This window comes from Struthio camelus, chromosome 19 (assembly GCF_040807025.1).
Source record: "Struthio camelus isolate bStrCam1 chromosome 19, bStrCam1.hap1, whole genome shotgun sequence".
Classification (NCBI taxonomy): Eukaryota; Metazoa; Chordata; class Aves; order Struthioniformes; family Struthionidae; genus Struthio; species Struthio camelus.
Genome location: NC_090960.1, coordinates 13,210,479 through 13,237,308, shown reverse-complemented (window position 1 = coordinate 13,237,308; position 26,830 = coordinate 13,210,479). Strand labels below are relative to the sequence as shown.

Genomic DNA, 26,830 nt, shown 5'->3' with positions numbered 1-26,830 from the left:
CGCTCAGGTAAAGCGAGCGCTCGAGCGACGCAGGCCCGCGGGCCCGCGCGGCGGCAAGGGCCGAGGGCTCTCGGCCCGGGGGCTGGCCAGCCCCGCCGAGCAGCTCCGCCGACCCCTGCCGCCTCGCCGCGGTTTCCCTGAGGAAGCCCGCCGCAAAACCCCACGGCGGCCACCGGCTCTCAGCCCTTCCCGGCAGCGCGGACGCGTCCCCGTGGGCCCCACATCCGCCTCCATCCCACTCGGGTGGCAAACGTCGCCCCGCGCAGCGAGGCCGCGCTGCCGCGGAGCCCCGGGACGGGCTCCGGCCCCCGCAAACCCACCCGACGGGGCAGCCCGGGCCTCTGGGGGGGCCACGGAGGGGCCACGGCCCGCGGGCAGCCCGGGGGGGGGGGGACGAGCCCTGCCAGGCCCCGCGCCCAGAGCCTCCCCTCCCCCCGGCCTGGCACCGCGCAGGGGCCCAGGCGTCCCGGCACCGCCCCACGTGGGTGCCAGCGCCGGCCCCGCCCTCCCGCGGGCGCGGCCTGCCTTAGCCCCTCCCCACGCCCCGCTCTGAGGGGCGGGGCCCCGTTCCCTCTGTCGCGTCACAGCGGCGGCCCCGCCCCCCGCGGTGCCCGGATGAGGCAGGTTTGGGAGCCGGCGGGGATGCTGCGGCTGTGACAGGGGATGCGCCCGGGTGAGTGAGGCCGCGGCGGCGGCGGCGTGGGGCGGCGGCTCGGCAGCGCGCCGTGCCGTGCCGTGCCGTGCCGTGCCGGCGCGCCGGGGGCGGCGCGGGGATCAGAGGGGCCGCGGCGCCTCACGGCGGCGGCGGCGGGAGGGGGCCGGCGGGCGGGCGGGCCGGGCCGGGCCGTACCGAGCAGGGCAGCGGGGTCCCGGGGGCCGCTGCCCCGCACCCCTCCGCCGATTGGCTGCAAATTGACAACGGGGCAGGTCCCGCCCCTCCCTCCCCGCCATTGGCCGGCGGCGGAGCCCCCGCCGCCTCCCATTGGCGACAGCGCGTGCCAGTCGCTCGGCGGCCCGGCCCTGCCCGCGCGGCCGCCGCCCTGCGCGAGCCGTTCCCCCCCCCCCGCCCCCCGCGCTCCCCCTCCCCGGGGCGCCGCCGCCGCCGTCTGAGGCGATGGGGGGGTGGGGGGCGCCGCCCGCGCCCGGCGGTGGCCGAGGAAACCGCGCTGGGATTCCGGCCGCCTCCGCCGGGCCGGGCCGGGCCGGGGCGGCGGCGGGGCCCCCGCGGGGCTATTTCTGTCTGCGCGCGCGTGCCTCCCCCGCGGCGGGGTGGCCGCCGCCGCCTCCCGGGCGTCGAGGTGTTTCCTCAGCGGGAGAGAGGCCGCGGTTTGCGTGGCGTGAACTTTGGCTGCCCGCGAGCAGTGGCCTTTGGGGGAGGGAACTTGTTTAAAAGGCAGTTTTGCTTTAGCGTGGAGGGGAAAATGGCTGGGACGACGTTTGGTTTGAAATATCTTTTCTACTAGTAGGTTCTTTCCCGGAAGGTAGTTGTGTTATAAAACTCTTAATCCGTGCCTGTCAGTTCACTGGAAGCTGCCCGCTACTTAATTCCGCGCAGGCAGTTCATAATTCATGGCTGGCCGCCCTCTTTGCACTCGTTGAAAGGAAACGCTTTTTCTGACTACGCTATCGCGTTTTGCTTCCTCTTGTTACACCTCTTGAAAGTTATCTCTGAGCCTGCAAAGGTGTCTCAAGAGTGGCAAGCCTGGTTCGGATTATCGAGTGTCTGAACAGGGAAGGAAGAACGTTTTGAGAACGATTCAGCCGAGCTGGGCACGCATCGTCTCAGAGCCCAGCGGTGCAGTTTTGGGGCAAGCGTTCAAGTGAGACTGCAGAATTCCGATGCGTTAAGGCAAAATTGCCCGACATACATGCAGTTTGTCCAGCTCGGGACTTATTCCTGGCTGTGCTCCGTTCTACAAGCGGAGAACGAATTTCAGACTAAGTGACTCACTCCCAAATCTCATCTTCGTTGGGACCGTGCGGCAATCTCTCTGTCATGTGACATGTGTTATGAGGGGACACTTGTTTTTCTGGCTGTCCACTTAAATGCAGTGAACTATGCTCCCTGGCTGTCCCCGTGCTGCTGCTGGGGAAGGGGGCAGCCAGGACAGCTTTGATGGCAGCAGTCTGCTTTTGACTACACCCCATCCTCAGAGCAATTTCTGAGTGCAGAAGGACTTACCTCTGTGTGCGTGTATGTAAAGCATGCGGCAGAGTAAGCTATGTGGTTTGCCTGGCTGTAAACAGGAATCACTGCTGCTCTCTTTATACTTCCTGTGCCTATTTTGTAGGTGGCTTGGTCCCATAAGGAGGTGTCTTTTCATTGTCCAGCTCCGGTAGAAGACAGATAGCTGGGCGTATGGTTCGCCACCGTTCTCTTCTTTGTGGTGAAGGGTCTTGCTGCTCAGGGAAGTGGTTGAAAGTTGTGAGAGCTGGCATGGTCTGGTCTATGCACGTCAGGTGGCCCACAGGACAGGGTTTGAGAAGACCCCTTACGCAGTGTGCCAGAGGAAATGCTAATTTATGCTCGCCTGTGATGAAGTTAGTTACAAGTATGCTTTCACTTTGCTGTCATGGGCTTTTCTCTCACAGTCACAATTTAAATAGTTGCTTTTGCAGAGATTGCATAAAATAGTTAGTAGATCGAATGCCTGCAATATTTGTCTGTAAATACTTTTCCAGGAATTTCGTGAAGGTTACTTTTTTTGGGAGGGGGAGGGGTATTATTCTCTCTAAGCTTAGCTAGGCCTGTTTTATTTTGTATAAGCATAACCAAACTTGAACAGACAATGCCTTCCAGTGTGAGTTTGGCCCAAATTGTGCCAGACATGGCATAAAGGATGAACAAGTTGACGCAAGAGAAAATACATTACTAGAGTTAGGCTTTCGGTTATGTCTTTTCCCATTAAAACATACCCTTCCTTCCTACTAGTGACGAGGAGAGCTGTCCTCACCCACACGTACCCCAGGTTTGTTGTTCTCTATCGGTTTGCATTGGGAGTGTTCAGTGACTCAGGGTTTCTCTGTTCCCTGTGAAACTTGGTCATGAGTGCAAATAGTGCTCTCTTAGGTCTGTGGCATTTATTCCTCAAAGAGGTGATTAAATGTGCAAAACTGCAGTAAAACAGTTACTTGGACATTTAAGGAAATTCTAAGTTGCAGAAGAAGTCTTGGACACCATAGAGGTAAGTGGCCTTGTCAAGGTCATTGCTCTATTTGGAGGCATTTGTGACTATAATAGGAAGCAGTTGTACTAGGGCAGAAGAGTGAAGTTGAAGTTTTTAGGTTTTTGTTTGTTTGTTTTTAAATTTGATGTGTCAGTCGTGTTGTGACTGTGTGCAGGCATTCTGTCCTGATAGTGCCAGATAATTATGGTGGAACATGATATGACGGGTGTGGGTGAATAGTTTGGTTTTTGAATTAGTAATGTTGCGCCTGCCTTGGAAAGATGCTCTCTTACTTTCAGACCTAGACCTTGCTATGCTCTATATTCATGTTTTATATGTCGAGGCAAATACCAGGCATTTTCCTTTTGACTTACACATGCCAAGATTTGATCTTGCATGCTGTTGCAAATTACAAATGTGAAGGTATGTGTTTTGAGCCATGTTGATTTAGTTTCCTTCCCAGCTCTTGAGGGTAAAGCCCAGGTTTTCCTGACCATGTAGAGGTTGCAGAAGTGTGAGATAATAGCTCAGTTGGGAGGGGAAGGAAGGAGAAGAGAAAGAAAAGGTAGAAAGTGGAGAGAAAAGAGACTAATCATGATATTTGTGACCTTGGTGCCACAAGGAGTCTTGTCACAGGAGACATGTCTGGGAATAGATTACCAAAAAGGTATGGGAACAGAGCAGTATTTATCCTCTTAGGTTATTACAGTTATTTTTTGAAAAGTAGAGGAATTTAAACAAAAGAAAGGAAATATATTTTTATAGAATTTTTTTGACATTTGTGTCACCATGACCATAGTCAAGGTAAACTATGAAGTGTGTTGTGGGCCCTGATCAATGTGAAAAATCTGAGTTCCAAATTTGGGATGTGCCTTGAGGTCAGATACACAAAATACACAGCTGCTTGGAAACGGTGTGGAGTGGGAGGAGAGATGGCCCTTATTTTTGCTGCCTAGTTTCAGATCCCAAACATTTCTACTTTGTGGAGGACGGGACATCCTTCGACCACACAGTGGAGGGATTGACCTGTGCAGGAGGTCAGGTTAAATGATCTCTTCCGACCTTAAAATCTGTGGCTTTTAGATGCCTGTTGAAAATACCCAAGTATTGGGCATTATGAACAGAAAAAGTTGTGGTATGTTTGCAGTGTCCTTGGCATATCCACAAGCATACTGCATTTTTACTGCTGTGCAGTATATATCCACGAATAAAACAAGACATACCCATCAAAGCATATTTTTGCTGATACAACTGATTCCCTGCAGGGGTCTTCTGTCAATATAGTGAAGTCACAGATGGCACTTCTTCACTCTCCTGATCAGCGTAGAGTTTGGGGGTCCCCCCGCCCCCTTGTTAAATGTTTACTGAAGAGACGTAAGGCCCTTTCTTTTGAAGACTGGCTGGTATTTTTCGTAAAGGTTTTGCTCCTTAGCACTAGTAGGTTCCTTCAGAAGCTCAAAAGGCAACAGAGTTCACTCATCTTAGAAGAAGACTACTCTTAAGTACTTTTCTTTTTCTATTTAAGTTTTAGTTGCTTGTCATTTTCCAGTGTCCTGAAACATCTTGGCCCTCTGGCCACCGCCTTTCCAGGGAATGTCATCATTGGGATGGTATTAATTGTTGAGATAACACGGAGGCTAAAGGGACCATTGTGCCATCTTTTGTCACAAGCTCTTTGCTGTACTTGTAATGAGCTCTTGGATAAAGGCATTGCTTCTGCGTAAGATGCCCTGTAATTTTTCAGAGTTTAAAGACAAATGAGGCAGTTAGGAGTTCAAGAAAATGCAAGTTGTGTGAATAATGCCCAGAAATTCTGGGTATGTGTCGGTGCATAGGCATGTGGTGGCTTGTACCAGCTGTTGGCCTCAGTTACCTAGTAAGGATAGAAGTTTTAGGGCTTGTCGTGTTCTTATGAGAGCATTTAGCCCACTGTGCTGGGGTGTGGGATGTGCAATGGGAGCAAAGTGGGTGATGCCAGATTGTTTATGCTTCTGTCTCACCAGCTTTCCTGCGTTCTTAAGCGGTGGTTATCCAGAGAGTGGAGACTGAGGCAAGGAGAAGCATATCCTTTTCACAGCCTTAATTTCCTTCTTGGTTTACTGTACACTGCTTTTCCACTTTCTGCTTTGTGTCGGTTTGGTCAGTGCGAGTTCCCAGATACAAAGCTGGGAGCAAATTGTTTCCTAGAGCTCCAGCTCTCAGGATCAGACCCAGGTTGTTCTTGGACATGCATGTCTTCCGGGGCCTTTTTTTCCATTTTTGCAGATACTGCACCTTTTTTCAGGTGCACCAGCCTCTTAAGAGCTTCCTTTTGAAAGTGCTTTTGTGTTGTTAGTGGTGTTCTTTGGGAACAAATACAGGCTGGATGTCTTAAACTTCTCATGTTTGTGAAAGGGCTGAATTTTTTATACTAAATTGTGATGCCTTTGGTAGTTGTAGCTTGATTTCTGAAAAGAGGCTTCTTGCATCAGTGTCTTCTTTCTGGTTTCAAGGCTTATATCCCTGTGCTGGCTAATGCTGCAAGTTTTTTGATGTTTTTTTTTTTTTTCCACACTAGATACCAGATTTGCTAGGTGTGCAAGTCCTGGCCATGTGGCATAGAGCATACCTTTTTTTTTTTTTTTTGTTAATATGCCTGATTCTACAAGAGACTGTTGAGATAAGAAGGCTTTACTGTATAATGTTTGGTTATCTTACAAGCTTTTAGTCTGAACCTGGTACGCAGTTCCTCCAGGTAGGATTTAGTTATCTTCTGCCTATTGTATTGTCCAAATTGGTTAGAAGAAGGAGCATTGTGCTGATGCTGTGCTTTGTGACTCTCTCTCTCTCTCTCTCTCTCTCTCTCTCTCTCCCCCCCACACACACACCCCACCCTGCCCCGAAAGCTCATATGCTGCTGTTGTAAGAGGCAATGAGGCATTTGTTATAGTTCACCAGAGAACATTTGGTTCAAAAATAGTGTTGCAGGAAAAAATGGAGAGGTTCACTTTTCGAAGCAGCAGTGGAAGCAGGCAACCTTCCAACACGTGTATGAAAACGTCTCCAGCTCCTATTTCAAGATGAGAAAAAGAAGCACATATTGATTGATGGAATCTAATCCATAGCTTTTGTTTGTTTGTTTGTTTTCACTATTTTAATAAGTGAAAGACAAGGCAAGTGTTCCCCCTGCCCCCAGCCTGAGTCTCCAGGTTTCTAGTCATGGTTTGAGTCCTGAAATGGTTTTGCAAAAACTCAAGATGTGCAGGGGTTTTGGTCTTACCTCTTGGTTATGATCTGAGAAGGCAAAGAATGGTAGAGACAGGATCCCTTGTGCTTTTCTGTCTGTAAATCAGCATACAAGAGGAAGAGGTAGAAAACCTGCTTTTTGGCAGTCTAGAATTGACACTCCTTCTTGTTCTCTGTGGCAGTTCTGGACTGTGCCAGTGTTCAGTGGCAGAGCCATTCCCTGCGAGAAGGGAATGACTGCGGCAATTACGTGGCACTTGGCAGTTTTAACTTTTTGGGAGATCGGGACTCTGATAGCCAGAATGAATACAGCTATTTTATTATCTTAAGAACTGAAGGCCAGATGTGAGCTTGGTAGAATTTCCTTACCAAGTCCTATTTTGGGTAGTTACATATTTAATTCCAAAGGTCAGTTGACGTTTGTATTGCCTGAAGTGATGGGTCAGCAAAGCATGGATGGGTGAGTCTTAGCTCTGCAGCTTGTAGCCTCTTGCTGCCTTGGCAAGCTCTTTCACATAGACTCAAAGCGTTTGTCTTAAAAGTGCCTTTCAGTAGCTTTGCCTTACCTCTTCTTTTTAATTCTTCTTGTTTGGTTTCTGAATTTATTGGGCAAACGGGACTGTGAGGAAGAAAGTTAGTGTCCTATGCACAGGAAAATGACCTGTTCATGAATATTAAATAACTTTTTTTTTTTTTTGGGGGGGGGGGGGGTTGACAAATATTTGTAAACTAGTTCTAATTGGGAAAATGTGATATGCTTAAAATCAGGAAGGATGTGGTTTACCCAGAACCTTAAGATGCCTACAGCTACATCCTGGGTGAATTGCAGCTGCCTCTAACCAGTACTCAGAATCATTTTGGACGTGTTTCTGTAGCTCATCATTACAGTGATATTTCAGTGAATTCAATTGTCCCTTGAGAGCAGAGGAGTGAATTCGGAACCCTGGGAAGATTTGAGTTGAAATCTTAGCATCGTGTTATATTTCAGGCTTAATGTTTTGGTCTGATACTTGATCTAAGCTCTAACAGCAGCCTACAGTCACATGATGGAGAGCCAGGGAAGCTTTTTTTAAGGTACTGTTATGCTCCAAGCTATATTTGTGTTTTTAATAACTTAGTCAAAAAGTGGCTTCATAAAAATATCAGTTGGGCCTTGAATGCAAGGTTCATTAAGGTACTTGAGGGAAAAATACTGTCCACCTATAATGAAGTTACTTTCGCTATATGCTTGGTTCAGCCTTTGGCTCTTGTAATATCCAGAGAATACTAAGCATCCCACCTCTAGGGATGTCTTTGGCAGCAGTGAACCAGGTGTGTCCTTTACAAAAAAAACCCAGCGTTTAGAGAATTCCATAAGCCACGCACTGCAATTTTTTAAAACTATCACAGCTTGGAGCAACTGTGCTGTTTTGACAGTGGAGAGGCTCTCCTCTCAGTTACTCTGTCCTGCTCACTGTGTAGAAGGGGCTTGAAAGGAACCATCACGTTTTGAACACAGTTCTTGTTTTAGAGCTACTTTAGATTCTGGAGTTATGCCCATGCATAGCTAAGTTTTCCCAGGGTGCTCTGTGAATGCTTAGCTGTCTTGTAATGAATTCTGAGTGGGTATCTTAGCATAAGCTTGCTCTGATTTTCCTTGGAAGACGCTGCTGCATTGTCTTGTCTATATACTGAAAGCCTCAGTGTTGTTCGTCAGAGGCTTGATTCTGCAAATGCCACGTATGCGAACAAGTGCGTGAATAGGAAGCGTTTGCCATGCTAGTTCTCGACTCCTTACATAATGCTCAGAACCAGGAATAACCAACAACACGCTGAAGCAAAGCGTTATTTGTTAAACTCTTGGTTTTCCATGGGCGTTTACTGTTCCACAAATTAGATGTTTAAATTATTTAGTTATATTCTGATAATGCCTAGGAGTCCTTTTCTGCCAGGCGCATACGCGTATTTAGACAGATCTGTGTAGAAGAGCTGGTGCCTTAAATGGAGGGAATGAGCAAAGGTTGGCAGAAGTGAAGTGATTTACTAAAGATCATGTATGTGTCAGTGGCGGGCTTGGGAATTATCTGTTTCCTAGCTCTCAAACCAGTATTTTGGCCCTGAATCACCTTGTTTGTAGGAGTATGTCTCCTGTTTCCTGTACGTGTTAGAGAAGGCAAGTGATATAACTGTATATGGTGTACAAAATCTGGGATATAGATATTAGAGTTTGGTACAGCACAGTGACATGAGCATCTGATGTAGGAGTTGGCAGATTAAAAAAGAAAAAATCCATGCAGATAGCATTAGGCATGATGGTGGAAATACTTAGATCCTGAGTAATCATGAGATAGCACCCACTTACCCAGGTCAGGCAAAGGATGGTAAACTTGCTCGTAAAAGGTTAACTTCATTCCTTTCTGACAGATCTCACTGGGTAGGTTTGGGAAGGCAGAGTTGTTGCCCAGCGGGTTTGAAGTACCAAAGGGCTGAATCTCATCCCTCTGGAAGCTAAGAGGAAACAGCCCTTTGACAAGGGAAGGAAAAATACCTCCTGCATCTTCTGTCTGTGAATTTGTACATACTTGCTGGTCTCAGGCAGCCCTTCCCACATCTCCCCGCACTGTTGCATTTTCAGGGATTCCTTGGATGTTTATTTCTAAGGGTGTATCTCGCGTGAGCAGACAGGAAGGGGTCTTGGACGTAGACGTACCTTATCTTAGCTACTTGTAGGAAATTATGTAAGATGCTTCCTTGTTCAGAAACTCCTCTAAACGTATCCTGAAATCTGCTGACGTGTGGTTTCCTGGCTGTTTTCCCTTTGAGATCAGCTACTCTGGAACTACAGGATCTGACCCTGTTCTGGGCTATGCATCTTTTATTTTGGGGAAAATGTGCTGCTTGCACACTTGGAAAGGCTTAGATCAGCAAGCTTAGAATTTCCTTAGAGGAAAAAGTCGGAAGGCTTTTACTGAAACGGTTTGTTGGTGTGATGGGTGTGGGACTGGGGTTACAGCGTGCAACAGTCACTGAACCAAGCTGTTCACCCCTTCTTCCTCCCAGAGATTTGAGTAGCAGCTTGTGAACTGCCTGACACGTGCCTGAGCCACGTCATCAGATGTCTGTTTACCTTAATGCACTGGACTGCAAAACTGCGACGGTTAGGAGGTGATCTGTGGGCCTTGCATAACCACTGTAAACAGCTTCTTTGCATAGGACTTATAGTTGTGTCACTGTACTGTGATAAACTGCCTTGAAAGCAGGTGAGACAACTGTAGCTAGCACACCCCATATTTTTGTCTGCAGAGGTACAGTGGGACTGAAAAATATCTGTACTGGGAAGAATTATAATGGCTCTACATGTATGTTTTATTTTCTCAGCACAGTGAAACGTGCAAAAAGGGAACAGACTTGTTAGTTCTTTCAAGCAACATGGAGACCTGATCCTTTACAAACTTGCTTCTACAACAAAGTTGTAAAGCGAAACACAGGAAGAGAGTCAGTGTGCTTTAGAGGTGCTTAGCAGCTTTTGGGTAAATTTGGTCACGTGCCCTGAATTGTAGCAGCTGCAGTCTGAGCTGAAGAACAAATGTGCCAGTTTTGCCTCGCTTTATTCATGAGCTAAGTACCAGCCTCTGACGTGAGCCTGTTTTTCCTCTGGCAAAAACACTGGAATTGTTTTGTCCCACTTTTAGGTGTCTAAAATGCAGGTCGCTGAGATGTAGGACATATCAGCGTGACAGTTTTGGGCCTGAAGGGACAGCATGGGCTATTGATGCCTATCGGAGTGTGAAAGTCAGGAATTTTAGGTCAGCAGTTACTGACTGATCTACTAGGATGAGCTTGATACAAGGGGTGTTTAAAGCCTCTGCTATAAAGAGGAGGTTGATTTCCCCTGCCCCACCCCCCTTTTTCCTGGGCTTTAATAACAGAATTTGAGTCATGGGCCTTGGGAAGGGGGAGGGGAAAAAGTGACTGCCTACAAGTAGCAGATTTGAGGCCTTGCTTGGAGAGAGCTCAGAAATGATATTTTGATAAGAAGACTTGGGCAGAGTATCTCCTGGAGGGGACTGGGAACTGTTTCTATCTGAACTCTTCTCTTGATTGTGCTCTGTGTGGTAGAACCACCTCTACGTCGTCTTTGTCAGCACCGACAGTGAAATAGTTATTGTGACTCAGAACTAGCCATCAGTGAAACCGAGGAGCATAAAGCATCCACAACTGCCACCCAGCCTTCATTTGGCATCCTCCACATCATTACAATTACAACCTCAGAAACCTTACTTCCATTTACCAACTTGCTTCACCTGCCTTAGCGTGGGAAATGTCTCCAAGTTAGAAGCACTGTTGTGTGATGGGGGCCACTTAATTATGTGAAAAAGGCTGATTCCCCGCCCCACCATGCTGACTTGAGACAGCAGAGGGAACAAAACTGTTTTGAAAATTTCCATTATCTTCATGTTTTATATGAAAGCAGAAATTAGCTAGAACTCAGTTTATGAATAGTAAACTGAGTTTTAATCTCTACAGCACGGTGCGTTAGCTGTTGACCTCAGAGTATTTGTCTTTATTCGTTACGTGCCTTCGTAACTCTAAGCGGAATTGTAGTATGCATCAGAGTGTTGGTGACGGATCAACTCTGTTTTTAAAAATATTCATGTTATGAAAGTGGAAACTGTGATAGCTGTTCATTTTAATATCCTTCCCAAAGGTGCTCCTAAATGAGCGCTTGATGTTAACTACTGTTCCAGTGATAGGATAGGTACAGAGTAGAGCCATAGTTCTTTGGTCTCATTTCACTCTGCTGCACAAGCATTTCCAGGAGCTGGATAAAATTACATTTCTTGTTGTTGCAGGTCTCTGTGCTGATTGACTGTTGTTAGGGTTCGTTAACTGTTTGTGAGTGCCAAGTTTGGATGTTGCTGTCAGAAAGGCCACAATGATGAAGTTCAGTACTTAGCAGCAGTTTCAGGGACAGCTTGCTTGTCTGTCTATCCTCAGTTTATTCCTGTGCTTGTATTCTGCAGGTTGCATTGATCATGGACAGTGAAGAAATTCCAACTTTTTCGAGTCCAAAGGAGGAAACTGCTTATTGGAAAGAGCTTTCCTTGAAGTACAAGCAAAGGTACCGTTGTGGATTTGTAGGTTGGGTTTGGTTCTTAATGACCGGAACATGGCTTAATCTGCGAGGCTTTACTGAGTGTTACATATGTTAAAATGCATCTCTGCTTTTTAAGCTTTAAAATTTCCAGGCTTGTGGAAGCTGAATATCTCTTGCACAGTGCTACCATGCCATGAACTCTAGGCTGTGTTTTAAGCATGTGCAAGCAAGAACAGAGCCCTTCTGCAATCATGTGCATCTTTGTATAATTAAAGTGCTGCCTTAAGTAGTAACTTGACGTTTTATCTTAAGGAAAGCTTCCTTTGGACTTACCTTTGCATGAGAACTGTTTCCTCAGGCTTCTTGTAGTTGAATTATTTGTATGAAAAGTGGCAGATTTGACGTCTATTGCAACTTACTGAAATGTATTTTACCTCATATTCTGGCCTGTTTAGTTGGTTGGATGTTTTTTGGGAGGGCTCCCAGCTTGTTTTCTTTAGAAAGCTTTCCTTGCATGCAGTGTTACTTTTGTGATTTGAGGGGCAGCCAGTTAAACCTCCCGTAAGCTCTTTGGGCTTAAACCTCTTTTGAGTGTAATAACTTTTTTGTTTTTGTTTTTTTTTCTTCTTCCTTCCCCTTTGGGTACATGGATGGGCATGTGGAGAGGCCTCGCATCCACTAAGCTACTCTTTGGTGTCAGAAAATTATGCCTCTCGGACATCAATGCAAAAGTTATTTCCTAAAACCTTTCTAATTTTCATTGCTGCTTGCTAAGAGCTGAACTATTAAATATGGTAAAGATGCAAATTTAATAAGTGAAGTATGTGGAGTGACTACTTTTAGCAATTCAATACCTTGCAGTGGTATAAGGTAAGTATGGCTTCCTGCCTAAGTGCTTAATAACTTTAAGATTCAGATCTTAACACTTCTCAAGAACCTTACATTTTCATGCAGTGCAGAGATATGGTAACCGTTGTTCTCTGTTAAACTTTTTGACCAAAATCAGCTTAAAGTTCACTTTATTCATTGACTTGCTCAAGTCTATTGGAGTGAAAGCTAATGGTGTACAAAGCGCTTGTAAGACTGTTGGATCCCGTTAATAGCCTTGATATGGATTGTATTCAAACATGCATTTAATGTAGCTGATTGTTGGAGGTAAGGGAATGAATTTCCTCTTGTAGCTTAACAAGAGTAATTTCTTTCTCTCACCATTTTTCCTCCTCTCTGTAGAGGTCTATTGTCCTCACACTTAATAACCTGAAAAACAGAGTTTTTCAGGACTTATTTTGGAAGAGCAGTGTATTTTATTTGAACTTGAGAGATGCTGGATTTTCAATGGATAATATCCTCTCCTTACAGTTTCCAGGAAGCTCGGGAAGAGCTGGCCGAATTTCAGGAGGGAAGCAGAGAATTAGAAGCTGAGTTGGAGGCACAGCTAGTGCAAGCTGAACAAAGGAATAGAGATTTGCAAGCAGATAACCAAAGACTGAAATATGAAGTGGAAACATTAAAGGTAGGTCTTGTAAGAAGAGGCAGTGCCATCACAGACAGATATGTTTTGGATCTCGTTTTAGATTCTCTGTTTTTTACCGGTGTTAACTGCATATCCAAATGAAGTAAAGCAGTCATCTGTTTAAGATCCAGTCTTGAGTATGGCATGTACGCCAAATAAGGCCAGTAACTTACCGGGGAAAATTCTGGAGGAATTTTTCTTGTTCGTATCATTAAGCTGTTGTCACTGAGTTTGTTCATTTGTTTGAATTCTCTAGGCTTTGCCAAGTAATAGCTTTATTACTCACATAAGCCACATTAACATAGCAACAGGGCAGACAACACAAGTATGTTTTGTCAGACCACTAAATTATCATCTGTCTTTGCAAACTGCTTTTTTATCAGAATGTTTCCTTGGTTCTGTGAGACCTGAAAGAAAGCTGAAGACAGGTGATTTGTGCACATCCTTTAGAGTTTCTCATAATTCGTTCGCAATAGCCTTATCTGTGGACAAAGGAGCTGCATAACCATGCAGATGTGCAAAAGATGACTTTCAAGTAATGCCACTGAGTTAACAAGTTCTTACCTCTTCTGGGATCCTGGAAAAGGGTCATTTTTTGGTAGTATTGGGATACTGTATTGAAGAGGAGGCTTGGAAACCTCCACAGTGGAAATAAGTTTTATGGGTTTACTTGTTCTCTTATCCGGTCCTAGTTGTACCTGTAAGGTCAGTATGTGTTTTGTAAGATCAGTAGTTTTTTCTGCTACCCCCTATCTGTACCTTCCAGGCTGTTGATAGTGTGTTTAGGAATGGATTCTACAGTCTTTCGAAAATGAGCTTGTAGAGCTTCTCTTTGCAGTCAGGAGGTTTTACAACAAATTCCAGCGGCTCTCCTTTTTTGCTAAAGGAGATAGATGTCAGGCAAGTTATAGTTACAGTGTGGCTGTTCTCTAGAGAGAGGCACTGAGGGGGAGGCAATGCAGTTAGATTTCTCTTTGGTGTCTTAGATGTTTGAGGCTTCAGAGCAGCTGTCAGTGCAGACTGTTTGTAACAGATGCAGAGATGCATCTCTGAACAGCCAGCTGTGTTATGATGAGATCTCTGTGCACAATGCAGTGTTTGTAATTGTAGATTGTGGCCCGTTCTGATGTTCAGAACATGTTCCTTCTAACTCTTCAGTTTCTGCTGTGTGTTACCAGCAATCCCAAGTCAGCAGTCTGCGGCTAGTATGTTACTTTGTTTGCCCCGTTTTACTCCTGATGACTTGGAGGATGTATGTTACAGATGTTTACCTCGCTACTTCTCTTTCTTTCAGGAGAAACTGGAGCACCAGTATGCACAAAGTTACAAGCAAGTGTCATTGTTAGAGGATGACCTGAGCCAGACACGGGCCATTAAAGATCAGCTGCATAAGTATGTGAGGGAGTTGGAACAGGCCAACGATGACTTGGAACGTGCGAAGAGGTGAAGACTGCAAGCCTCTTATTTCTCTAAGATTTTCACTAGATCTTTTCTTTATTACTTAGATTCATCATTTTATTATTTTTTTTAAAGAAAAAAAAATGCACACTCAAACCCCAAGACACATGATTCTGTTGTACAGTTTAGTTTACCCTTAGAATTGAGATCCATCAACTGGTAACATTACATTACAACAAGGAAGGTAAGAGGTACCTTAAGTGCTTGATATTCCTGTGAGAAAAGAATAGTAAAAGCAGACTTAGAGCAAGCCAGGCCAGTGCACTGGGTTTGATACTAGCAGCTAGGTTACTCTTATATTATATTTGGGATCCTTGTAGCTCAAAGCCTCTTTGAAGCAAGAAGCTAACGTTTTACATAGCCCCTGTTAAATAAAGCAGGCCAAAGGAGTCTCCTCTTCTCTTGCATAATGACTTAATGACTGTAGGGAACAGATGTGTCCTGCGTAAGTGCATAAAATGAACAGGCTGCTGTTAGAAACACCCTATTTTGGAGTAGATCATGCTTCTGTTTTGCTGAATGGGAATTTTGCCATTGATTCAGTGGGAGCAGGAATGAGCCTCTGGCTATGTGGTAGAAGGATCTCAGAGATGAGGCCCTGTTTCCACAAGACTCTTAACCACACAACTAGTTTTTGACACAAGTTGTCCCACTGAAATCATGGAATGAACTAGGCCTTAGGTAATATCCCAGTACCCTGCTTTCTGGACTTCCTAGGCTGTTGCCTGGTGAGAGCTCTGGAGAGTGCAGCACCTCCTGAGTCGATGCACTGATAATATGCATAGCTTTGGAGAATAGCATGGGAAAAATGGAGCTCGGTGTGCTTGATTGGCTCTTTACCAGCTCTTTGGTACATTTGTGAGAGCCAGATGCTATCATGTTCTTTTCATCTCACTCCCTTGGTTCATTGGAGTTTATTAGTCCTTTCTAGGAAGCGTTTCCATAGCTTTCAAATGACTAACTTGAATATAGACCCTGCTAACATTTTTTTCTCTATTATGTTTTTGAATACGCTTTTATTTTAGTGAAGCTGAAGAACCTAATATTCTGGATTTTGTTTCTAGGGCAACAATAGTTTCATTGGAAGACTTTGAACAAAGGCTAAACCAGGCTATTGAGAGAAACGCGTTTTTAGAAAGTGAACTGGATGACAAGGAATCGTTGCTAGTTTCTGTACAGAGATTAAAGGATGAAGCAAGAGGTAAAGCTTGCTTGATTATTCTGTGTCTTAGTACGTTGTTGGCTTGTTGACAAAGACGCGCAGCAACCAAAGCTCATGTTTATACAAAGCCTCTCTTAATGGAACTCAAACTGGATGTGTAATCTAAGTGTTAGATACTACTTATAAACAGTATGTTCTGTATTCTTTGTGTATCGAGTGTAGTTAAGGGAAAATTCCCTTGTGTAGGGGAAAAATTAATACTGGATTCATTCAGGATTTTTGGCCAAGGTGAGTACAAAAGAATTGCATTCCACAGCTGTAATAAAGTAGAGGACTGTGCTCCAAAGGTTCCCGTTCCTTGGGTTTGTGTTGTGTGCGAAGGGAAGATAAATGACAGGGAAAGAAATGATAAATGCTTAAATAGCCTTCCTTAAAATAAAGCCCCTGTTTTCTGTTCCTTCCAAACCTCTTGGAAATGGTCTGGTTTATTGAAGATATTCCAGTAAAGACTGTGGCTGGAGCTATGAGATCAGGTGTTCAAGACAGCATGTTCTGGGATATCATCAAGAGTTGGGAATTTCCCAATAGCTTTCATGTTGATGATGCCACATAAACATTTTTAATTTGTTTTTGTTTCTTTTTGTTTTGGTTCAAAGCTGATTTCTCTAATAGTGGAGATGCCTTGTTCATAAACCTGTGCATGGCGTCAGTATAGCTTAACGATGAGTGATTTTCAACTTTATTTTTCCAAAATGAAGCTATCTAGAAAAATTCCTCAGATGAGGCATAAATCTGAGTTTAAGACTATGTTTGACAACAGGCTGGGGTGTTGAGCGGTGGTGTTATTGTTTTGTTTTTGTGAATTGAGTTTGTGCCCATAAATCGAAAGCTGCTCTTGTAAATACAGTTGTTTCTGATAATAAATGAGAAAAGGGGAGATCACGTATTTTCTGAAGGAATATATGTATTGTAATTTGGGATTAGGACAATAGTACTAAAAAAAACAGGGGAAACCTAAGGGATTGTTTTATAGAACACTGAAATAATCAGCAAATAATGTTTCTTGAATGAGTCATTTGGAAACTTTTAGCATTTATTAGGATAGCAAAGCTTCATGTTATTCCCCAGGTACTATGCAGGAACTTAGCCATTAAAAACCTCATACTGCGTCAAACTCGGATCTAAAATTTCCAGTTAACAATTGCAACTTCTGTTCTAGGAGTCCAAGCAGACTTTTAATTCAGCTGTGCTGTTTTTCTTAAAATGAGCTATAAGAATTCACAACAACTTAAAAGCTGTAACATACAACTAATTTTGCACTTACTCATCTTACCAGATTGAGGCAAGGAATAAGAAATCTGGGAGAGTCAGTTGCCCTATCCATTACAGAATAGCAGTACACCCTTTGTAACATATTATTTATTTGCGTCTAGCCCCATGTAGGGACTTTATAGACTCATTATCTAATTTTGGTGGATGGCCTTTGTAGAGAATGTGCATGGAAATGGGAGGGCACAAGGTAGGGATAACAGAGGTGGTTGGGAGAAGAGGTGAGATTTAAAACCTGAGTTTCCTAATGTCCAACCTTTTCTCTGTGTTTTGGACCACCCAGCCTCTTCAGTCTGCTTTTTACTTGTTGGAGAATAGACAAACTGGGGACAACTCCTTCACTATCTTTTCCTTGCATGTAGTCCTGTGGATTACTAACTGAAAGGATAACGTGGGGAACTGGAAATACAAGACTATGTCATTCTGCCAACAGAGGCAGCGAACAGACGCAGCAGTTTGTGCAGCAGTGTCTGGGCTCTGCCTGGGCCTTTTGTGGGCCTTGTTGGAAGTTGTGGAGACTTTCTGGGGACCCCCGAGGAACTAGACAGTGCTTGCTGCTAGCAGGAAGGGAGAGCTGGGCAAGGACTCCTGCAGGGGACCTTGACTTAACTTCTCCTGGGAAGTTCTAGCTAGGTGGGGCTGCTGCTAACGAGCTCTCTGGGCTGCCCTGGTCAGAGGGAGCTGGGGCTTTTGTTTCAGGTGGCTCCTGATTGGGTGGGTCAAGCACCCTTGAGAGTCACTGCTAGGCAGAGGCCTATATATGAGCTAGGCCCAGAGCGCAGCGAACAGATGTAGCAGTTCGTGCAGAAGGGCGCCAGAAGGCAAAGAAGGCACCTCTCCATTTTGCACAGTGGTGTGTCCCTCCTCGGGGCATGGTCATGACATGCCGCAGAGCACGTTCCCCAGTGGCTGCTGGAGGTGCTGCATCACCTGTGTCTGAGGCTTCAACCCAGACAGACCCTCAGACAGCAGATGCAGCTCTGCAGGTGTCAGGCTGCAGGGAGTGCCTGGGGCCTCTCCGTGGGGCCTGGGCTGACAGTCAGCTCTCCTGTGTGACGTGTGCTGTGGTTGACCAGTTGCGTCACCAGATAAAGGAGTTACAGGAGGAAGTTAGTAGGCTGCGTAGCATCCAAGAGGATGAGCAGGAGATTGACAGGGTATTCTCAGAGACTGTGCAGCTCCAGGAGTCCCCACCCCCCACTGCAGCGGAGTTGTCAGAGGGCTCTGTACCGTGTGTAAAGGTACATCATAACACTGTTGAAGAGGGCTGGAAGCTGGTGACCTCGCGTAGAAGGAGAAAGGCTCTTGCTCCTCCTCAAGGCTTACCCTTGAAGAACAGGTTTAGTGCCCTCCAAGCTGAGGAGGAGCTGGGCATGGCTCCAAGGGAGGCAACTGGCCTGGCAGACCCTGTGCCGTGCAGGAACACTCGGAAGAAGTGGCGAGTGATTGTTGTGGGTGGCTCCCTGCTGCAGGGGACAGAGGCACCTATCTGCCGACCTGACCTCTTGTCCAGACAGGTTTGCTGCCTGCCAGGGCCTCGAAGAAGAGATGTCATGGAAAGACTGCCAAGGCTTGCCCATGCATCGGACTACTACCCTCTGCTGCTCTGCCATGTGGGTGCTAATGACACAAAAGGCAAATTGGAAACCATCAAACGGGACTTCAGAGCTCTGGGAATGGTGGTTAAGGGTCTGGGAGCCCAGGTCGTTTTCTCCTCAATCTTGCCTGTGAGGGGAAAGGACAGAAGGAGGAGTAGACGAGTTTTCCAAGTTAACAACTGGCTGCGCCACTGGTGTTGGCAGCAGGGCTTTGGTTTCTATGACCATGGGACCCTGTTTGAAGATCAACAGCTGATGGGGAGCGATGGGATCCACCTTACCAAGCGGGGCACGCGCGTCTTTGCCAACAGGTTGGCCAGCCTGGTAGGGAGGGCTTTAAACTAGGCAAGATGGGGGAAGGGGAGTGGTATAGTGGCAGGGGAGTCAGTAAAACACCGCTCAAGTCAGGATGCCTCCAGCGGGTGCATACAACCAGGGGAGACAGCATGCAACGTGGCTATGGAGGCTCCTCTTGCACCTCTTCTGGGAAGCCTGCATGCTTGACTGGCTCTCTGAAATGCCTGTATACCAATGCACGCAGCATGGGGAATAAGCAGGAAGAGTTAGAGATCTGTGTGCGGTCGCAGGGCCATGATATCATTGCAGTGACAGAGACATGGTGGGATAGTTCACATGACTGGGATGCTGTCATGGATGGCTATGTGCTTTTTAGGAAAGACAGGCCAGGAAGGCGAGGTGGTGGAGTTGCTCTTTATGTGAGGGAGCACCTAGAATGTATGGAGCTCTGCCTCGGGGTGGAGGAAGAGCAAGTTGAGAGCCTATGGGTAAGGATCAAAGGGCAGGGTAACACGGGTGACACTGTTGTGGGGGTCTACTACAGGCCACCTGACCAGGAGGAAGTCGTCGATGAGGCCTTCTACAGACAGCTGGAAGTAGCCTCACGTTCACAGGCCCTGGTTCTCATGGGGGACTTCAACCACCCTGACATCTGTTGGGAAGAGAGCACAGCTAGGCACAAACAGTCAAAGAGGTTCCTGCAGAGGATTGATGATAATTTCTTGACCCAGGTGGTGGAGACGCCAACAAGGAGAGGTGCGCTGCTAGACCTTGTACTAACGAATAAAGAAGGTCTAGTTGGAGAGGTGAAGGTTGGGGGCAGCCTTGGCTGCAGGGACCATGACATGGTGGAGTTGAGGATCCTCCGAGGAGGGAGCAGGGCAATGAGTAGGATCGCAACCCTGGACTTCAGGAGAGCTAACTTTGGCCTCTTCAGGGGCCTACTTAGGGGAATCTCATGGGGTAGGGCCCTAAAAGGAAGAGGGGTCCAAGAAAGCTGGTTAATATTCAAGCATCATCACCTCCGGGCTCAAGATCGGTGCATCCCTCTGAGGAAGAAGTCCAGCAAGGCAGGCAGGAGACCTGCATGGATGAGCAAGGAACTGCTGGCCAAACTCCAACAGAAGAAGGAAGTGTACAGAATGTGGCAAAGGGGACAGGCCACTTGGGAGGAATGCAGGGACGTTGTCAGAGTGTGCAGGGATGCGACGAGGAAGGCTAAGGCCCAGTTGGAATTACACCTGGCAAGGGATGTCAAGGACAACAAGAAGGCCTTCTTCAAATACATCAATAGCCAACAATAGCCTTGGTAACAAAGGATATGGAGAAGGCAGAGCTATTGAATGCTGCCTTTGCTTCAGTCTTCACTGCTAAGGCCAGGCCTCAGGAATTCCAGAGCCTGGGGACAAGAGAGGAAGGCTGGAGAAAGGAAGATTCTCCCTTGGTTGAAGAGGATCAGGTTAGAGATCTGTCCAAACTTGACATCCATAAATCCATGGGCCCCGATGGGATGCATCCGCGAGTGCTGGGGGAGCTGGAGGATGTTATCGCTAGGCCACTCTCCATCATCTTGGCAAGGTCCTGGAGATCAGGAGAGGTGCCTGAGGCCTGGAAGAAAGCCAGTGTCACCCCAGTCTTCAAAAAGGGCAAGAAGGAGGAGCCAGGGAACTACAGGCCTGTCAGCCTCACCTCCCTCCCTGGAAAGGTGATGGAGCAGCTCATCCTGGAGGTCCTCACTAAGCATGTGGAGGACAAGAAGGTGATCGGGAGCAGTCAGCACGGCTTCACCAAAGGGAAATCATGCTGGACCAATCTGATAGCCTTCTAGGAAGGAATGACTGGCTGGGTAGGTGAGGGCAGAGCAGTGGATGTTGTCTACTTGGACTTCAGCAAGGCTTTGGACACTGTCTCCCACCACATCCTCCTAGGGAAGCTCAGGAAGTGTGGGCTAGATGAGTGGACGGTGAGGTGGATTGAGAACTGGCTGGATGGCCGAGCTCCGAGGGTTGTGGTGAATGGCGCAGAGTCAAGTTGGAGGCCTGTAGCTAGTGGTGTCCCCCAGGGGTCAGTCCTGGCTCCAGTCTTGTTCAATATATTCCTCCATGGCCTGGAGGAAGGGACAGAGCGCACCCTCAGCAAATTTACTGATGATACTGAACTGGGGGGAGAGGCTGACACACCAGAAGACTGTGCTGCCATTCAGAGGGACCTGGAGAGGCTGGAGAGCTGGGCGGAGAGGAACCTCCTGAAGTTCAACCAAGGCAAGTGCAGGGTCCTGCACCTAGGCAGGAATGACCCCATGCAGCAGTACAGGCTGGGGGTTGACGTGCTGGAAAGCAGCTCTGAGGAGAAGGACCTGGTGGACAACAAGTTAAACATGAGCCAGCAGTGTGCCCTTGTGGCCAAGAAGGCCAATGGTCTCCTGGGGTGCATTAGGCAGAGTGTTGGCAGCAGGTGGAGGGAGGTGATCCTGCCCCTCTCCTCAGCCCTGGGGAGGCCTCACCTGGAGTGCTGTGTCCAGTTCTGGGCTCCCCAGGACAAGAGAGATATGGCACTACTGGAGAAAGTCCAGCGGAGGGCTACAAAGATGATGAGGGGACTGGAGCACCTCTCCTCTGAATAAAGACTGCGAGAGCTGGGCCTGTTCAGCCTGGAGAAGAGAAGACTGAGAAGGGATCTCATCAATGTGTGCAAGTATCTGAAGGGGGAGTGTCAAGAGGATGAGGCCAGCCTCTTCTCCGTGGTGCCCAGCGACAGGACAAGAGGCAATGGGCACAAACTGAACCACAGGAAGTTCCACCTAAACCTGAGAAAAAACTTCTTGTCTGTGAGGGTGACAGAGCATTGGAACAGGTTGCCCAGAGAGGTAGAGGAGCCTCCTTCGCTGGAGATATTCAAAACCCGTCTGGATGTGATCCTGGGCAATATGCTCTAGGTGACCCTGCTTGAGCAGGGCGGTTGGACTAGATGATCTCCAGAGGTCCCTTCCAACCTAAACGATTCTGTGATTCCTGCCTTTTCCCATCCTCCTCTTTAAAGCAAGAACTGAACACAGTTTAGCAGGGATTTGTGACCTTCTAAGCGAGTCTTGTAATGCTTTTTCCGTGGGGTTCAAACTACAGGTGGGGGAAGGGGGAAATGCTGAGGTCAAGGGCATGCAGTTCTCTGGTCCTGGGAGAGCTATGTTTGCTGGCTCTTTACTCCCAACTGTAATGGAAAATGTTGATAGTTGCGACTGCTCCGAGATTTTAGGTCCGCACTAATGGAGGAAGTAGATCTGTTGATTGGTTGGAAATAATGTTTGGTTGTTGCAGAGTATTTTGTATGTTTCCTGCTCTCCCTCCTCCCCAGTGAGCAGAGTGTACTTGCTAGAGAAATTGGTTATAAATATAATATTTTTTTCTTCTTTCAACCCTCAGACTTACGGCAAGAGCTAGCAGTCCGGGAAAGGCAACAAGAAGTCACCCGAAAGTCAGCACCTAGCTCTCCGACTCTAGACTGCGAAAAGATGGATTCGGCTGTCCAGGCATCTCTCTCCCTGCCAGCTACACCTGTTGGAAAAGGATCAGAAAATAGTTTTCCTTCCCCAAAAGGTATGCGTCACAGAAACTTGGCCTAGTTGCTTGGGAGTATGTTCCCTTATCAACAATGTCAAACCAGGCTCTCCTTAGTAAATCTTGGGTAAGCTTAGGTGCCTGCGCATTGCATAAGATGTGTTTAAATCCTGGGGCAGCATCAGGTGCACTTGGTTTTTGGTGAGCAAATGTGACAGAAAATGAGGATGATGTTTGATGTGAGGCTTAGCTAGGCCTCACAACAAACGTGTGTGTGTGTGCGTGTGTGTGTGTGTGCTCTCCCTGCAGTAAAGTATTGGAGATGTTTGGGACTGCAGAAGTATACTGACTGGATGTTTCTGCTTAAACGTAGAGTAGCAGTGGAGGGTAAATGGTGGGTAGCAACTCTTGACAGTCTAAACTATGTCGTTGTTACCATGCATGCCGTTCAAGGGTACGGTTTCTCTGGGAGGCAATAGTCCCATTAGTTTACTCCCCTTCCTCATCTTGAAGGCTCTGGACAATCGCAAGGATTAATATATTATTTTTTACCTTAGAAAGAGTTGATTTCGGAGCAAGCTCTGGCTGGATTAGATGGATTGCATGCGGTAGCCTTGCAGATGAGTGCATGAACTGTGTGTATGTCTAATGGGAAGGAGGGCAATGGGCAGGAATTAAGCTTTTTCTTCTTCCATGGCTACTGGTCATGTAGTTTGTGTGTTATTGTGGGGTAATTGCATGAATAATCTGCAGCGGGATTTTAGATTTATGCTTCTATAGAGAAGTTGATTCTTATTTATTTATTTACTGCTATGGAGTTGTGGCATTTACGATAAAATCTATTTATGTTTGCAGCTATACCAAATGGGTTTGGTACCAGCCCTCTTACTCCTTCAGCTAGAATATCTGCACTCAACATTGTGGGAGATCTCTTACGGAAAGTAGGGGTGAGTGCCTTCTACAGAAGAAACACTAGTTCTGTTCTGGTGTTGCTGAGCTTTCATTTTTGTATGTGAATAAAAAGAGGGGTTGGCCCGTGCTCAGCACGTCCTGTAATTTCCAAGGTGTCTCTTCCAAATGATGCACATTTCGTATATGAAAGTGCTTTTTTATTATTATTAATTTACGTTGATTTGTAAAGCACGTTACTGAGATTCTGATGCCACCTTTGGGTGATGAAATTCACAGATTGAGCAAAAAACACTTGAGGGGGCTTGATATATTGGGTGAGGCACTGTCAGCCCCTTGGCTGTGTTTAAAATGAGGTTTGCAACTTTCTCTGAGACCAAGACTCGGAACCGAATTTCAGACTTTTGAGTGCCCACTGCACAACTGTTCTATCTCTCATGGCAAGTGGAATGAGATTGCTCAGTCAGTGCTGTCTCTTCTTGTGCCTGAGGTGATCTGCAGCAGTTGTTTAAAATGAATAAACGTAGAGTCCTTTGATTAGAAAGTGGAAAAAATAAACTGGGAGAAAGGCAAATGTTCCCTTGTGTAGTGGGTGGGGAAGTGAAAAGTGTGAGCCTTTAAAGGGATTACAAGCAGGGAAGAAGTGGTTTAAACATCTGTTACAGTGTTGCTTAAGATGCCAGGCTTTCCAGTTCAATGAAGACATGACTTTTTTGCTTGGAGTCGCGAGAAGCTTGTTTCTGTGCCTCAGTGGATGGTGTTAGTGTTTTGAGAGGAAGCATGGATAGCCTTTGTGTCTAGCCTCTGGTGCTGACTTTCTTCCGTATCTTGTGGTTTACGCTGAGAACAGCAATAGCTGCAGCGAGGGCAGTTGTTTTGGCAAAGTTTGAAACTAAAAACTACGTCGTTGCTTGCATTTGGAACTGTCAAGTGCATAGCTGGTTTGAAAGGGCAGCGGGAGGACTCGGGGTTACAGAGTGGCATGTTTAAAATGGGATCACTGTGAGTAAGAGTCTGTAGGGGATTTAGGGAGCTTAATCACAATCCCATGTGATTACTCTGCAAGGGCAGGAAATGCCAAATAAGCATGCTTGCTTCCCAGCCTACTCCTAGACTCACAGTCTACCAGTGATACAAAGTTACAATTTACCCATTTGTTAGTAATAATTGTAGGATGTTCAGCTGCTAATTGTAGGTTTGGCTACTTGGAGCGTGCCTCCGCCGATGCTCTGGATTCCCTCTTTCTGAGAAGTCCCCCTTGCCTTTCTTACTTGCAGCTGAGACAGGGAGTCACTTGGCAGAGATCACACTTGCTATTTCCAGCTGAAAGATGCTTTGAGAACAAACAAAAACAGTATATATAGTCACGAAGGAAGCTTAAATGGGCTGCTAGAGCAAGGTTTTGTAGAGTTGGCTTATTTCTAATAGCGTTTGAGTACCTTATTAGTGGAAATTTTTCTACATGAAAGAGTACCGAGTCGTATGCGCTATCAATGACATGAGCTTTTTATCTTCTGTATGTGTGTCTGCAAGTGTGTGAATGCCCACGCACACAGCTTAGATGTAACAAATAGCTGTAACGATTTTCTGTTGGAGCAGACAGGTCTTCATCAAGTTCAGTCTCAGTTTGTGTGCTAGGTAGCAGAAAGGGCAGGTGATGTAATAAACTGAAGAGGAAATTTAGGAGTGTGTTGCTGTGTGGAAAACATCTCCTTCTTGCCAGCAGTCAGTAGATGACTGACAGCAGAGAGACTCTTACTTTGCATAGGGAGAAAAGATCTCTCGAGATTTTCTTGACAGTAGTAGAGGTGAGTTGCAGTTCTGCTTGGACCCTGAATGGGCTTAGCTGCTATCTCTTTTCCTCCTTCTGATGCTGTACCTCTTATTCTGAACCATGTCAGGAGGGCTTGCAAAACTGGCCATGTGTTGCAGACTGAGATTAAGAAAGAAGTGGCAGCAGACATTGTCCTGGAGAAGAGTTCAAGTTTCCACATACAAGGTCCTTTCAGAAACTTAAGGAATCTGCTTTTGGCTTTCTCTAAATCCTTTGATTAGCTTATGCCAGCCTTATTCCAGCTTCTGAGGCAAAAGACTTCCCCCCGACACACACTTCCCTACAATAGCAATGCTTTACCTGTTCTGGAAGAAGGCAGCTGGCAATGCTATGCCCTCCAGTCCTGAGTCATCCCCCAGTAAATAGGTCTGGACCTGCTTCTACTCTTTTTGTTTGGGAAAAGTTCAGACAAGAGTGAAGTCTTGCCAGTTTCACCGTTGAGTACCATCTGTGATGAGAGCGCGCAAGAGACTTTTCAGCTGCCATGTCTGAAAACTGAGCTATTGCAGACACAGGAGTGCTGAAATATGCTGTCTGCAACCTCAAGAAGATAGCACGTTTGTCCAAGTCTGATCTCCAAATGGCTGGACTTCAGTAGCTTCTGCTAAGATTTGGCTTCCTCTTTTTAAATGCTTAAATGAGAACTGGTATGTTCTAAAATCGTAGCCCTAATGGAAGTGAGTTGTGCCTGGCAGTCTGCATCAGCATCTCATTGTATGGGTTTCCTTTGTAGCTGAATGACACAGAAAGTTTTGTTCCCGTTTAGTTTAGATTTCGCTAAGCTGTATCACGCTGGGGTCCTGGTCCTGGTGATCTGTGGTCGTGTTGAGGTCTGAACTTGAGCAGGAAAAACTCCTTCTAATAAGGTTACTTTTTTGATTTTATTTATTTATTTCTTCTTTCCCACAGGCCTTAGAATCCAAATTAGCTGCTTGCAGAAATTTTGCAAAGGACCAGGCATCACGGAAGTCCTACATTTCAGGGAATGTTAACAGCAGCATGATGAACAGCAATGGCACAAAGTACCCTCATTCAGGGCATATGTCTTTCTTTGACAAAGGGTAAGTTGGGATGTGTTTTTGCTGTAAAGGGGGAGTGTGTTTTGGAATGCTGAAGGAGAAGCTTTTCTTGTCTTGTTTTTAGCTTACCACAGCTTTCGTCCAATCAGACTAGTAATTTGGAGAGCCAAAGTCCTGGGAGGGTGGGCAAGCAAGACTGCAGTGCTGAATTCTACAAAGTAGAAGCTTGTGACTCTGTCTCTTTGCTGTAGGATGTCAATACCTTTGCTATACCTCTGCTGCCTAATCACTTGGGCTCTGCATCTCAGGTAATACCAAAACCCAGACAGCAAACCTGCTTATGAGGTGAATGTGCCCTTCATCGCTATTTACTTGAGATCCTTCTGGAGTTGCTATAGTTACTGGTGTGCGAGGAAGTGCATTAACTACAAATCTGGAGATTGCCTCAGTAAGAACAGCTTAGCGCAGGCAACAAATGCTTACTTGGAGGGCGGTGCCGTGTTTGCTTTACTTCCCCCTCTGTTAGGGGAGAAGAAAATGGTATTAACTGCTAGTTCTAGCTGATCTAGGGGACAGCTGTCCTCACACTGGCTGAGCTGTGCGTCAGCCCTGAAACCAGAAACTCCTTTCACAGGAAAAAAGTGACATGTGTTTCTCACATGCTTTGCCCATACTCAAGAGCTTCCTC

The 26,830-nt window shown here is 46.5% G+C and overlaps 1 protein-coding gene across 9 annotated transcripts in view; it reads left to right on the top strand.

Annotated features, from left to right (window-relative positions):
• The first annotated feature begins 541 nt into the window (after positions 1 to 541).
• The window catches only part of NDEL1 (nudE neurodevelopment protein 1 like 1), a 37,626-nt gene continuing 11,337 nt past the window's right edge, over positions 542 to 26,830 (top strand). For 5 of the 9 annotated variants that reach the window (XM_068913451.1, XM_068913447.1, XM_068913449.1 and 2 more), the window contains exons 1-8: positions 542 to 673; positions 11,396 to 11,493; positions 12,829 to 12,982; positions 14,277 to 14,425; positions 15,505 to 15,641; positions 22,246 to 22,419; positions 23,236 to 23,327; positions 26,033 to 26,184. In XM_068913451.1, the coding sequence (XP_068769552.1) occupies positions 11,408 to 11,493; positions 12,829 to 12,982; positions 14,277 to 14,425; positions 15,505 to 15,641; positions 22,246 to 22,419; positions 23,236 to 23,327; positions 26,033 to 26,184 (944 nt within the window). In that variant the 5' untranslated portion in view covers positions 542 to 673; positions 11,396 to 11,407. Of the gene's footprint in view, positions 674 to 1,140; positions 3,186 to 11,395; positions 11,494 to 12,828; positions 12,983 to 14,276; positions 14,426 to 15,504; positions 15,642 to 22,245; positions 22,420 to 23,235; positions 23,328 to 26,032; positions 26,185 to 26,830 lie in introns of those variants that run through there. The other 4 variants (XM_068913453.1, XM_009680338.2, XM_009680334.2 and 1 more) reach the window with 4 other exon arrangements.